This window comes from Salvelinus alpinus, chromosome 35 (assembly GCF_045679555.1).
Source record: "Salvelinus alpinus chromosome 35, SLU_Salpinus.1, whole genome shotgun sequence".
Classification (NCBI taxonomy): domain Eukaryota; kingdom Metazoa; phylum Chordata; class Actinopteri; order Salmoniformes; family Salmonidae; genus Salvelinus; species Salvelinus alpinus.
Genome location: NC_092120.1, coordinates 18,958,443 through 18,973,583, shown reverse-complemented (window position 1 = coordinate 18,973,583; position 15,141 = coordinate 18,958,443). Strand labels below are relative to the sequence as shown.

The following is a 15,141-nucleotide window of genomic DNA, read 5'->3' as shown; positions in this document are numbered from 1 at the left end:
GACGTATGAAGGAAGGAGCAGAACAGGAGAGAACTGGGGTGAATACTGGAGGCAGAGAGTCAAACCTGGGTTCAAAAATCATTTCAAATACTTTAGCTGGGCTTGATTGAGCTTGCCTGACACAATGGAACCAATAGAATAGTATCAGAACTTCAAAACCCCAAACATCGACCCTCTGGCACTCAAGACAGACTAGCTCAAACTAGCTTGAAAGATTTCAAATACTATTTAAACCCAGGTCTACTGAAGGCAGAGTGAATATGAGGGCTGTGCTAGGACTGGGATTGCTGCCTTGCCTGAGTGGAGCAGGCTGCCTGCAATTAAGGTGAAATCAGGGAGAAATCTGCACTGCCTTGATAATGAGCCTCGTCTGAATTATTAATGAGAAGCCGTTCCCCCGGGAACCAAACTCCCACTGAGCTCATCAGCCGCGCAGACGCATGCGAGCACTCTCTCTCTCTCTCACACACACACACACACACACACACACACACACACACACACACACACACACACACACAAAGGTATACAGTATGTGCACACACATATACATAATACACAGGAGGTTGGTGGCACCTTAATTGGGGAGGACAGGCTCGTGGTAACGCCTGGAGCGGAATAAGTGGAAAGATATCAAAACACATGGTTTCTATGTGTTGGATGCCATTCCATTTGTGCCGTTCCAGCAATTACTAAGAGCCATCCTCCCTTCAGCAGCCATCCACTGCATAATACACATTGACATGCACCCAAACAGACACACATGTACAGAGCCACACATGTATTCACAGACTCACGCTCACCGACTCACTCATAGACAGACCAAGTTACTCCCAAGCACCGGCAACCTTTCATTGAACACAGTAGCAATATGTTACCAGCTGCTTCATGAGCCTTTGTGATTTATCCATGTCATGAAAAGGGCTCTACAAATAAAATGTATTAATTTTCATGGTCAAGAAAGAATGGGAACAGACAGGCTTCACTATGTACCTATCCAAATGAACAGCTCCCAGACCAACCCACGCGCAAGCAAAAGGGATTGTACGTAAGCATTTCACGGTAAAGTCTACACCAGTTGTATTCTGCGCATGTGACAAATCAAATTTGATTTCAGCAGAAGCGAGCCTTGATGTGGAGCTTGAAATCGACTTGAAGGGACATCGTTGCTAATATCTGAGTCACTCCCATAGAGACTCATCTCCTACAGACAAACAAGATGGCTACCAATGTGCATACATTTTCTGAACCACATACAACAGAACAATAACCACAAATAAACGGCAAAAAAATGAAATTAGACAGGACTCCGTATATCAGCCCGATGAGTTGTCTTACCGCCTTCACATTCACGTACACACACACACGCGCACACACACACACATCTACATTCACCAAAACAAAAGCCTTTTGGTGAGCGAACACAAGCCAAGAGGAAGGATAAACATTTGGTTTGGGATGAAAATAAAGCCCTTTACCATGGGTACCAACCACATCAACTTCCAGCTTTTATTGGGCACAATACAATTCCACCGAAAGGACTAGCACTCTCAGTGTCTCGTTTTACTTTTTGCTACGTTGGAATATAGGCCTAGTTGTGGATGGCTGGCTTTTAACTCATTGTGCACCCAGTCAGTTAGCTGGATAGTTGTTGCTCTATAGAGAGAGCAACAGAAGCAGGCCTCCTACTCTTCCCTCTTTACTTCCCCATCTGCTCCCCCTCCTTCTGCTTTTGGCACCCCCCATCCAACCCTGGCAGGGTAGAAAGAGATGTGCTTTCTCAGAGGATCCAACGTTGAGAACAGAAACCCCCCCCCCCCCATCCTCCCTTCCTTCCCTTGACTGTGGACGTTCCAAACTCGTAAAGTGCCTCGGCACACCAAGTCCCAAGCTGTAAAAGGCGTCACCAAAAGCATTTGACTCTTACCCAAACAACGCCACACCTCCCCAAAGAGCCAATCCGCCCCAAGTCCAGCGAGTTTCAAAACAAAAGGCACGACCACATTTACATGACTTTCCCCTCTCATCATACCCCCACCCCGCGGGCCTCACCACCAAGAACACAGTGTTCCTCCCTGGGTGGTGCTCCAAGGCAAAGGGATAGTGTGTGTGTGGTATGGTAGGAGCCAGCCCAGTCACAGGGTGATGATGCGACGCTGCGGGAATGACGACCCACTTTTCCATATTTTGTATTTATTTTTAAAAAGAGCAGAGGCCACGTCCTAAAGGCCTAGCCTCACTCACAACACTGCCTTTACAAACCTCTGCCTGAGAAAATTTGAGAAAAGGTTGTTTCGTGTGGTAAGTCACTAGAGCTGCGTCCCAAATGGCATCCTATGCCCGACACAGTGTACTACTTTTGATCAGATCTCTATGGTACCGGGTCAAAAGTAGTGCACTAAATAGGGAACAAAGTGCCATTTCCAACATATTTCAAATGATACAGATACAGCTGGAGGGGGGAAATCCATGCAGTGTCATTATTGGTGAGATAAGGCCTGTGAGAGATGTGATGGCTGTAAGGAAACGCATGCTGCTTATGGCACTCTGGGTAACTGGCAGAGGCAGGAGACTCCTAACGAGTAAGACATTTAACCTGAATTGGCCCGCGCTAGGATAAACCTGAGGGGAGACGTAGAGAAGGAACGAGAGAACATATTGAAATCGGACAATAAAGACAGTGTGGTATTATATCTGTGAGATAGAGACAGTGGGAATATAATTGTGTAATTTCAAAGGGAAAACGCTATCACTTCACTTAGAACTGCTGCGCTGACTGCCTGAAGGTTGGTGGGAAGAGAGGGAGTCATCATCGCACCCTTAAGGTTAGGGATTAAGGTTTGGGATTAAGGTTAAAGGTTAGGTTTAGCTGTGTGTGTGTGTGTGTGTGTGTGTGTGTGTGTGTGTGTGTGTGTGTGTGTGTGTGTGTGTGTGTGTGTGTGTGTGTGTGTGTGTGTGTGTGTGTGTGTGTGTGTGTGTGAGACACAGTTTGTCTTCAGTATTCAACGTTTGTCCTGGGGGGGGATAAATGTCAAATTTCGACGGTTAAGTTTAGGCATTAAGGGGCCTCCCGAGTGGCGCAGCAGTCTAAGGCACCGCATCGCAGTGCTAGCTGCGTCACTACAGATCCTGGTTCGATACCGGACTGTGTCGCAGCCGGGAGCGACCGGGAGACCCATGATGCGGCGCACAATTGACCCAGCGTCGTTCGCGTTAGGGGAGTTGTAGCGATGGGACTGTAACTACCAATTGGATATCACGAAAATGGGGAGAAAAAATGTGTACGAATCTTTTTTTTAAATTATTGTCATTATTTCCAAATGGTTAAGGTAAGAGTTAAGGTTTGGGATATTGTTTCAAATGAGTGCCTAGTACTGTGATTGAACACGCGGCCCTCGGCGCTCGCTAGCAAGCCGCAAGCCTACTTGATGGTGATAGCGCTCACCATGGTTTTGAAGGCATCTCCCGACATCCTGGGGACCTGGGCGAATGTCAAATATCGCCTTGGATCTGGAGTGACCTGGCTGGAGTGTGCATGCATGTACATAACAGAGAGTGTGTGACAAGAGAGAGATACTGTATAAGGTGTTCATAATCAGACATCATAAATCTCTCCAGCTTGTATCATCTGTGCTCTCATTGTGTGCGTCTCTCTCAAATTACACCATTCCCCTGGGCCAAAAGAGAGGATAAAATATGAATCAGCTGATGGTTTCCAGTCTTGCACCCTCAGACTACCCACCCTCAGCACGCACGCATGCACACACACACACACACACAGAGACACAGAGACAGCCACATATCCCTCTTATTTCCCAACTGGAGTGTTTATCTCCTATGTTCTGCTAAGGCCTGTGTGTCCCAACAGTACTATGAGTGTCTGTGCATCTCTCCACAGAGGTTGGCACACATGTCAGTGTCACGTTTGTAGAAATCAATAACTAAACAGATATGATCCAATTGACTTCATCCCCTTCATGAGTAATGCCTGTATTGTAACACTGTAATAAGATTGTGTGATTGTCAGCGGAGACCTGGGTCGTGTTCATTGGGGCAGGCAACGGAAAATGTTCTACAACATTTTGCAACAGAATACAAAAATGAGTCCCTCCCTGTTTCAGTCCATTTTCTTTCATTTGATGCCTAAAGAACACAACCCTGTCATTACAAAATGTCCCCCCCCCCCCCCCCCATCCTCCTGACGCTTTCCATTTTGGCTGATTTCTGTCAGGCAGCTAGCTGCTGACCCTATCTATGCCTTCTTGGCCTGGACCGCCCGTTACCTAAAGACACGTTATAAATAACAGTCTCGTCACTTCAGATTAGAGCGTCTGTCTGACGCACCCGCTCCAACCTGACGCCAATCCCCTGGCATCTGACTGCCTGCAGCTCACACACACACACACACACACACACAAACATATACCCTAAGTAGCACAGAGAACCACACACATTCAGAGACCAGACCCCCCCTCTCACTCACACACACACACACACACAAACACACACAGAGGTCATTAAGAAATACTCATTCTCCTCCAAACAAAGGGGAAAAAACTAATTCCACATGCAGGCAACACACACACACAATCAACATCTTCATTAGCCCCTAACACAGGAGATTCCCTTGAACCAAATGAAGTTACTAGCCCCTGCAGGCATTACACACACAAGCACCGTTAAAACACACCGTTATAGACATTAGGAAGTCAGCGCCAAGGCTGTGCACCATTCTCTGCAGTGACACGCTGTCACACTAATCAGAGGGGCCCAAGACAACCCCTCCCCCTGCACTATCCCCCACAAAGACACCCCACCACCACTCACTGTTGACCCTTTGTTGTGTGTTGTCAGCATCATGTGTGTGTATGTTCTGTGTGTGCTTGCCCTCATACGTGTGTGTTCGTTTTTCTATGCCTGTGTGTTTGAGCACATGCATGTGCGTGTGGGCGCAGCCAACACCACAAAGCACCACAAAGCCCACGCACTACAGTAGCCTCTTTAAGGAGATGATTAAGTTCAGGCCAGGGCCTCAGATTCCAGCCTTCCTAGAAGTTAGAAGAGCCGGTATTTATAGTCAGCTGTTGGTTGTTGTCAGTACTGTCTAGGACCAAGAGGTAATCCAGTGTCCATTCCAGACCAAGAGAGAGAGAGGAACTGGAAGCTGAAAAGACAACCTGCTTTTGGACCAGATTAGAACTACTACATACAAACCCCTTTCGATAGCCGTCTGCCTGTGCCTCTCCTTTCAGCCGACCCCTCCCCCTCTCATCCTCCTCCGCAAACCATACCATTTCAGTTCGTTTCATCAGAGGCGTACCAATATTTTCGTCTTTTATCTTTTTTTTCTTCTCCCGCCAAAAAAAAAAAAATGTTCCCACATCAAACGCGTTTGCCTATTGATTGAAATGGGAATGTAGCGTATGATGCGGGCAATCTTATCCAACTCTCACACACACTCGCACGCACATTACGAATAATTAGGGTGCCTGATATGATTGTGTAAGTATGGGAATGTGTATGGGGAGGGAGATAGCATCTACAAACAACTAACTCATAATTTGGACTGTGCTGCGAGTCTGCGACAGTATTTGCATTAAAGCAGTTGGTCAACAACTGGATGTTAAACCCCTGCACAGTCCATCATTTAAAAGTGATCATCGACTATACCATACGTTATTTATTACCTACAAATGGCTGCTGTACGGACGATGGGTTTGTGTCGCATTAAACACTGTCTCCTCAGGCCTGGGTATGCGAGTGCTTCCTCTAAGTGTATATTTACATTACCTACCACGTCTCTCAATGAAACCAGGCCAGGGCTATTACTGCAATTACGCCTTGCTTTAAAACAACTTTCCTAAACACCTTCATTACCTGGGATGGACCGCGCCTCTCGCCTCGCACCGTTCATAATAACCCTGGGTTCATAATAACCCTGGCCCTCAGACTTCCTCAATCTTCCATGGAGTCAAACCCCCTAATTTGCCTGTTTCGTAACTGTCGGGCTCGCTGACTGGGTGACACTAGTGCTAAAGATAGAGCTGGGCTGTCGCTTAGCGGTTAGAGTCTGTTAGCATGGTTAGCGTCTGTTAGCGGTGCCACTGCCGTCGAGGTACAGGGCAGGGATAACAAGGCCTAAGCCACCTGCAGACACACCTTAGCAGCGCTCACTTAAATGGGATGGACTTAAGAGTTAAGAGTCAGTCAGGCGCTTGGTGATTAAGGCTAAGCAGGCTAAAGGACTGAACTCGAACATACTCCTCAACTTGTGACTACCTAAGTGCACCCTACTCCCTATATAGTGCACTACTTTTGACCAGGGCCCTTATGGGATTGGGCGCCATTTGGGACACACCCAAGGTCTCTTTTAGAAACATAGACTACAACAGGTGTTTATGTGAAGACGACCGAACTCCACACAGGGAGACATACAGATCATGAAGACAGAGTCGCGTTTAAATGGAAAAGAAACACTTAAAACCCCAGGCCTCCAAGCATTTCTCACATGTACACCAATAAAGTGTTAGTTTCATTACTATGAGCCTGGTTGTGAAAGACTAAACTGACACTTGCCAAGCATGGAATACCTGGTAGGCGATGAACTAACGTGTGATTTTCACTCTTTTATGGGGTGGTATTAGTGCAGTTCTGAATCGTCTGTCTATGTGTTCTGGTGTTGATTACTAACTGTGGTCCTTCCAAAGCTGCTTTTTGGGCCGTGTTCCAATGTTAGCTTTGTTGAACATTGCAATGTCATGAATAGAGCCCACATTATTACTGATTCTACATGTCAGAGAGGCATGTTTGTTCTACGTAACACCTGAACGCTCCACAACGTTGTGCCCTGGTAAACATGCTCCCTGTGATACCCTGTACTAACCATGTCTATTCACAGTAAGTAGTGAGCAATCAAACTAGCCCTGACGATTTTCTCATGTTTTGGAGGATCTCACCGTTAAATTGTGAGGGTAAAACCATCACAACATAGCCTACATGTACAGTGGATGTGTTCATGTGTAAACTCAGCAAAAAAAGAAACGTCCTCTCACTGTCAACGTGAGGTCGACCGATTAATCGGCATGGCCGATTAATTAGGGCTGATTTCAAGTTTTCATAACAATCGGTAATTGGCATTTTTGGACGCCAATTATGGCCGATTACATTGCAATTCACAAGGAGACTGCGTGGCAGGCTGACCACCTGTTACGCAAATGCAGCAAGGAGCCAAGGTTAGTTGCTAGCTAGCATTAAACTTATCTTATAAAAAACAATCAATCTTAACATAATCACAAGTTAACTACACATGGTTGATGATATTACTAGTTTAACTAGCTTGTCCTGTGTTCCATATAATCAATGCGGTGCCTGTTAATTTATCATCGAATCACAGCCTACTTCGCCAAACGGGTGATGATTTAACAAAAGCACATTCGCAAAAAAAGCACAATCGTAGCACCAATGTACCTAACCATGAACATCAATGCCTTTCTTAAAATCAATACACAAGTATATTTTTCAAACCTGCATATTTAGTTAAAAGAAATTCATAATAGCAGGCAAGGGAAATTAACTAGGGAAATTGTGTCACTTCTCTTGCGTTCAGTGTAAGCAGAGGCAGGGTATATTTTGTAAGTCGCTCTGGATAAGAGCGTCTGCTAAATGACTTAAATGTAAATGTAATGTATATGCAGCAGTTTGGGCCGCCTGGCTTGTTGCGAACTGTTTCTCTTGCGAACCATTTCTTCCTAACAAAGACCGTAATTAATTTGCCAGAATTTTACATAATTATGACATAACATTGAAGGTTGTGCAATGTAACAGCAAAATTTAGACGTAGGGTTGCCACCTGTTCGATAAAATACGGAACGGTTCCGTATTTCACTGAAAGAATAAACGTTTTGTTTTCGAAATGATAGTTTCCGGATTTTACCATATTAATGACCTAAGGCTCGTATTTCTGTGTGTTTATTATATTATAATTAAGTCTATGATTTGATATTTGATAGAACAGTCTGACTGAGCGGTGGTAGGCAGCATCAGGCTCGTAAGCATTCATTCAAACAGCACTCTCCTGAGTTTGCCAGCAGCTCTTCGCAATGCTTGAAGCACAGCGCTGTTTATGACTTCAAGCCTATCATCTCCCAAGATTAGGCTGACAATACAATAGTGCCTATAAAAACATCCAATAGTCAAAGGTATATGAAATACAAATGGTATAGAGAGAAATAGTCCTAATAAATTCCTATAATAACTACAACCTAAAACTTCTTAACTGGGAATATTGAAGACTCATGTTAAAAGGAACCACCAGCTTTAATATGTTCTCATGTTCTGAGCAAAGAACTTAAACGTTAGCTTTTTTACATGGCACATATTGCACTTTTACTTTCTTCTCCAACACTGTGTTTTTGCATTATTTAAACCAAATTGAACATGTTCCATTATTTATTTGAGACTAAATTGATTTTATTTATGTATTATATTAAGTTAAAATAAAAGTGTTCATTCAGAATTGTTGTAATTGTCATTATTACAAATATATATATAAAAATCGTCCAATTAATCGGTATCAGCTTTTTTTGGTCCTCCAATAATCGGTATCGGCATTGAAAAATCATAATCGGTCAACCTCTACTGTCAACTGCGTTTATTTTCAGCAAACTTTACATGTGTAAATATTTGTATGAACATATTAAGATTCAACAACTGACATAAACTGAACACGTTCCACAGACATGTGACTAACAGAAATTGAATAATGTGTCCCTGAACAAGGGGGGGTCAAAATCAAAAGTAACAGTCAGTATCTGGTGTGGCCACCAGCTGCATTAAGTACTGCAGTGCAACTCCTCCTCATGGACTGCACCAGATTTGCCAGTTCTTGCTGTGAGACGTTACCCATCTCTTCCACCAAGGCACCTGCAAGTTCCCAGACATTTCTGGGGGGAATGGCCCTAGCCCTCACCCTCTGATCCAACAGGTCCCAGACGTGCTCAATGGGATTGAGATCCGGGCTCTTCGCTGGCCATGGCAGAACACTGACATTCCTATCTTGCAGGAAATCACGCACAGTACGAGCAGTATGGCTGGTGGCATTGTCATGCTGGAGGGTCATGTCAGGATGAGCCTGCAGGAAGGGTACACATGAGGTAGGAGGATGTCTTCCCAGTAAAGCACAGTGTTGCGATTGCCTACAATGACAACAAGCTCAGTCCAATGATGCTGTGACACAACGCCCCAGACCATGACGGACCCTCCACCTCCAAATCGATCCCGCTCCAGAGTACAGGCCTCGGTGTAACACTCATTCCTTCAACGATAAACGCGAATCCGACCATCACCCCTGGTGAGACAAAACCGCAACTTGTCAGTGAAGAGCACTTTTTGCCAGTCCTGTCTGGTCCAGCGACGGTGGGTTTGTGCCCATAGGTGACGTTGTTGCTGGTAATGTCTGGTGAGGACCTGCCTTACAACGGGCCTACTAGCCCTCAGTCCAGCCTCTCTCAGCCTATTGCGGACAGTCTGAGCACTGATGGAGGGATTGTGCGTTCCTGGTGTAACTCGGGCAGTTGTTGTTGCCATCCTGTACCTGTCCCGCAGGTGTGATGTTCGGATGTACCGATCCTGTGCAGGTGTTGTTACATGTGGTGTGCCATTGCGAGTACGATCAGCTGTCCGTCCTGTCTCCCTGTAGCGCTGTCTTAGGCGTCTCACAGTACAGACATTGCAATTTATTACCCTGGCCACATCTGCAGTCCTCATGCCTCCTTGCAGCATGCCTAAGGCACGTTCACGCAGATGAGCAGGGACCATGGGCATCTTTCTTTTGGTGTTTTTCAGAGTCCGTAGAAAGGCCTCTTTAGTGTCCTAAGTTTCCATAACTGTGACCTTAATTGCCTACCGTCTGTAAGCTGTTAGTGTCTTAACAACCTTCCCACAGGTGCATGTTCATTAATTGTTTATGGCTCATTGAACAAGCATGGTAAACAGTTTTTAAAACCTTCACAATGAAAATCTGTGAAGTTGTTTGGATTTTTACAAATTATCTTTGAAAGACAGGGTTCTGAAAAAGGGGCGTTTCTTTTTTTGCTGAGTTTATATACTGTATACACCTTTTCTATTCATATACTGTTCATAATGTCTATACACACCATCATATACATGTACACTGAGTGGACAAACCATTAGGAACACCATCCTAATATTGATTGCACCCTCTTTTGCCCTCATAACAGCCTCAATTCGTCAGGTCATGGACTCTACAAGGTGTCGAAAGTGTTCCACAGGGATGCAGGCCCATGTTGACTCCAATGCTTCCCACAGTTGTGTGAAGTTGGCTGCATGTCACTTGGGTGGTGGACCATTCTTGATACACACAGGAAACTGTTCAGTGTGAAAAACCCAGTAGCGTTGCAGTTCTTGACACACTCAAACCGGTGCTACCATAACTACTACCATACCCCGTTCAAAGGCTCTTAAATCTTTTGTCTTGCCCATTCACCCTCTGAATGGCACACATACACAATCCATGTCTCAATTGTCACAAGGCTTAAAAATCTCTGACATTGCTCGTCCTGATATTTCTTCATGTTTTGGGTCTGTATTGTTTTGTTAGGTATAACTTCACTGTCGGAGTTGGAAACACAAGCATTTCACTGCATCCGCAAAACATGTGTACGCGACCAATCAAATTTGATTTGATGCGATCACACAGACAGAAAAAGAGACCACGACAGTAGCTTTCAAAACAGCCTCTTGAGAGGGGAACCAACAGGAACGACTGACAGCAGATTGACAGCAAACCTGAGGGGATACTATAGTCAATCCCACTGCACGCACGACACATGGTTCAAACTGCTATGGATATCACAAAGGTTCTAAAAGGGTTCTTCTGATCTACAGGGACAAGGGTTCTCTACATGAAACCCTTTTCATACAAAATGGTTCCTTTGGAACCGTGCCTCAACGAAAGAAAGGATTCCAAAAGTGTTCTCCGTCGGGTGAAAAGGTTCTACCTGGAACCATAAAGGGTTCTTCTACAGGGACAAGTGGCATGGCGTGGGTTTATAACGCTCCCACCTGTGACCTCATCATGTCTGGCCCTCAAGATCTCCTCTCTGAGAGGTACAATATCAAGAGCCACACTTGTGCCTCTGACTGTCCTTGTTACTTTGGGATTTCATTTTTATGTTCTTAACATTAGCTTGTATTAATGAAGAACAGCGATATGAGTGAGACGGTATAATAATGAGGCTGATACAGTAAAACGGGCAGACATCCAGGAGAGGCAGCTCTAGGCTGCTGGCGAGACAGGCGGTAGCCTCTGCGTGCGTGCGTGTGTGTGTGTGCGTATGTGCGTGTCTGTAGAAAAGCACCTTTTGAATAGCCTAACCCCTGGGCACAGACGTCAATTCAACATCTATTCCATGTCGGTTCTATGTCATTTCATTGAAATGACGTGGAAACAACATTGATTCAACCAGTGTGTGCCCAGTGGCTATTTACACGATGGACAGCTGACCGGCTACAACTACAAGTGTCTCTCAAGTGACACCTTAAAAAAGAGAGTATAGAGTAGGTGTACAACAAATATTTGTAGTGAAAATTGATTTTTATTGGCTATATGCCTCTGTCTAGGGCCTATTTCTCCGTCTCACACACATAGAGATAGTGTGAGAGAGAGAGAGGCGAGAAACCAAAGGAACCAATATAAAAATGCTTGCCATGTGTGCATTTTCATGATCATAGGCTTTGAAAAGGGGGCGGTTACTCATTTACCGTATACATGTAGCCAAACTAAAGATGGAATTATGAAGGTATGCACAGTGCTTTTCCAGCCTCTACCCAGCTCCATTCCATTTAGCTGTCAATGGTAGGCTACAGTAATATATCGATCGGTGCCATTGACGAGAGGGATAATTACATGGCACCATTCATGCGTAACGACCCTAAAGTGTGACATGTGGCAATGTAATACACAGTATATAGCCTACCCAATGTTGTCTTGATTGAGACTTCTGGTGTGTTGAATATCGACATAAAGTATTTCCTATTATAACATTTGTAGACATGCGCTTACCTTCCACCCAGCTGAACTATTACTGTCGCCCTTATCCTTGAAATAGGGAACATAGCGGACCATCCAATCATAGACCTGTGAAAGCGTGAGTCTTTTTTCAGGGGTGCTTTCAATGGCTCGTGTGATAAGGTCCGCGTACGACTGGTTACCCCATGCGTTCCGCCGCGAGGATTTGGCTTTGCGCAATTGTCCAGTCACGTCAAGTGCCGCGCCGGCCAAGCATGGGTGCGTCGCGCCGATGGGAGCAGGGGCGACTGCTGGATGCTTCAGCTCCGTCGGCGTGCCACCCATTCTCCCCGCTCTGCACGCTGAAACGGCTAGATTGTCATCTGGTTCCACCTTGATGGTGGTCAGTGGAAGACCCCCATTGACCTCCAGTACTTCGGGGAAATCCTCCGGACAAGGCAGTGGCCAAGTGCACGAGCGAGGCCGGTTTTGCGGCTCGAAATCCGAATCAACCTGATGAGCCAATTCGTCGTCCCCCATCATCAACATTTATCCTCAGTTGTGAAGGAATAACCGGGTTAGAAAGAAATACAATACCTCCACAATTCCCGTATTGTCTCCAATACTAGACCTACTTCAAGCCGAAATCCGTCTCGTGACGGGGATATTACAGTCTGATTCAACAAAGTAACGATCAAATCTCAGAGAAGCCGGCTGCTGTGGAGATGGACGATTTTGAATGGCTCGTCTGCAGTAGGCTATCACAACCCGCATGTAACGATAAGAGTAGCAATAATAGTAACAATAATCGTTCTCCCATTTTACCTGAAATAAAACATGTTCAATTGCGGAAATTATGAATTGCTGATTGCCTACATCTCCAGCAGCTAGAGTCAATCCAAACGCATGACAATGTCAGTTAATCCGGCTGCAGCAACAGATGATACCTCATATAACGAGAATGGAGATGCAGAGAGCCGTCGAAAGAATCCGCCAAAACATAGACAGGAATAATGTTTAAATCAACAGGATTGTCCAGACAGCACAGAAAAGCGATGATGTGTGATCATCGTACATTAAATATTCAAGTCTTCACGGAATAGGCTGGCAAATGCAAATCCATCCACAGTCACACACAAACGATTGCGAATTCAATTGCAATGATACTTTTTTTTTTTTAATCGAGTCGCGTGTGTCTTTTAAAAAGCGACACACTTCCAGACAGTGCACAGTCCAGCATCAGTCTGTTCTTGTCCACTTGATCAAATGATTTATCACACGTCTTGCTCGCCTCTAGTATTTCTAACATGTAGCCTATCTAATCTCCAATCTGTTTTTCTTACTCTCAGATCCCCTCACATATCCTCATTTAATACAAACTCGTTTCGTAGATGTGAACTGATGACGTGCTGACGCTGTTGTGTGGAATAGATGCTGCCATTGGATGGCGCGCACATTACTCCCAGAGCACACTTACAACACCCCGGCCCGAACTCTCTCACATATAATATCAACCCCATCATAAAACGGTAGAAAAATATCCATGGCAAATAAATGTTTCAACATGAAAAATATGCTAAATGTCCATAATCTCTGGAAAAGCAGCTGCTGCGCGTTTTAATGCGACCTTTGGTCTCCAGATTCCAATCAGCCTTAATTTCACTCTTAAAAGAATTTGGTGCAGATATACTCTCTTAATGTCCTTATGATCAGTTTTGGAGAATCAGTTGATAATTTCCTTTTGGCAGCACGGTGTCCAAAAAGACCAACTGATGCGCAAAGCGTCTCTGATGGTGCACCAGAACAGCGGGAGTGTAGTTTTCTACCACAATTAGATAGATTTAGTTCAGATTACCAGAGATTAGGTAACCTCAGATTATAATCCGATATGAGTTGGGGAAAAATGCAATAGCTACATGCTGTTCAATTATCTCTGCTCTATTCCCCTCATCACCGGATTTTTTTTTAGGTTTAACACAATTTAGCACATAATTTTCTAAAATCGCATTTGCCAAGCTTCGATGCGTTACAGCAGCCTATTTCTTTCGACACTGCAGGTATGACTGTTGAGGATTTCAGACTCCCAGTGGCAGCCCCTGTTTGACCCATGTGTGCATAACTACCAGATTGCTACATTGATTGAGGGGATTCCGACCACGCCTCACTGTATGGCGCCGCCTCCTCATGTATCAAATTGACAGCTGGGCGGGCGCATTGCTCAGTTGCTTAGATGCGATTGGCTACCGCGTTTCAGACCACGTTGTCCATTGGCTGAATTTATGGCATAAGGGGTTAATTCAGATGAACGCTGTAATTAATGTAGTATCCTTTATTTTGACTGATCATTTCGAATTGTATTGGTGGTGCGTCTGCGTCACACATTTGCCATTGACAGTAGTAGTCAAGGGTGAACAAAACCAAAGAGTCATCACAGACTTGGGGTATTTACATCATGAGTAATCCAGACTTACAAAATGTAACAGTCAGGGTAATAGAGAAATCAGACACCCTGGTGTTCATTCTCATTGTCTAACTCAAAACACATGGGTCAGGGGTTTTTGAAAAACAGACACTAGCCCTATAAACTACATAAAACCAGAAAAGTAAAAATAGACATAGGGGGCTGCCTAACCCATAATGCATTTCTTAACCACACAGGAATGGAAAACATATATCCAAACGCTGTGCAACATATCTGACCAATACTGTACTTTTCACCAAATAAATACAACTTGCTTTACAATTCTATTACAGTTATTACAAACATGGACACATCTAATTGACTGTACATGGGTTGCTCATTAATACAGTGTTCAATAGAATACAGGATAGATTCAGGATTAGGGCAGTGACTTTTACATTTCTGTTTTTTTAAATGTTTTTCATTCGTCAGGAATAAAATGTCATCGTCCATCTTGAAATTGTTTAGGGTGGACCTGTAGACTGCATGTTGGCTTGCCGCCCATTGTCTAGTAAAGTAACCAACCCAGGATCAGGTGAGTAGTTGGGCAATGTCGTGGCCATTACGGAATGTCTGCACGCACCAGTTATGAGATAGGTAGGCCTACACTACCAACCCACAGTCATTGCTACATACACACACACCTGTGAAT

The 15,141-nt window shown here is 44.6% G+C and overlaps 1 protein-coding gene across 1 annotated transcript in view; it reads right to left on the bottom strand.

The window, feature by feature from the left end:
* The window catches only part of LOC139564370 (forkhead box protein O6-like), a 35,151-nt gene extending 21,398 nt beyond the window's left edge, over positions 1–13,753 (bottom strand). The window contains exon 1 of the mRNA XM_071383847.1: positions 12,083–13,753. Within this exon, the coding sequence (XP_071239948.1) occupies positions 12,083–12,577 (495 nt within the window). The 5' untranslated portion in view covers positions 12,578–13,753. The remainder of the gene's footprint in view (positions 1–12,082) is intronic.
* Positions 13,754–15,141: the final 1,388 nt, after the last annotated feature.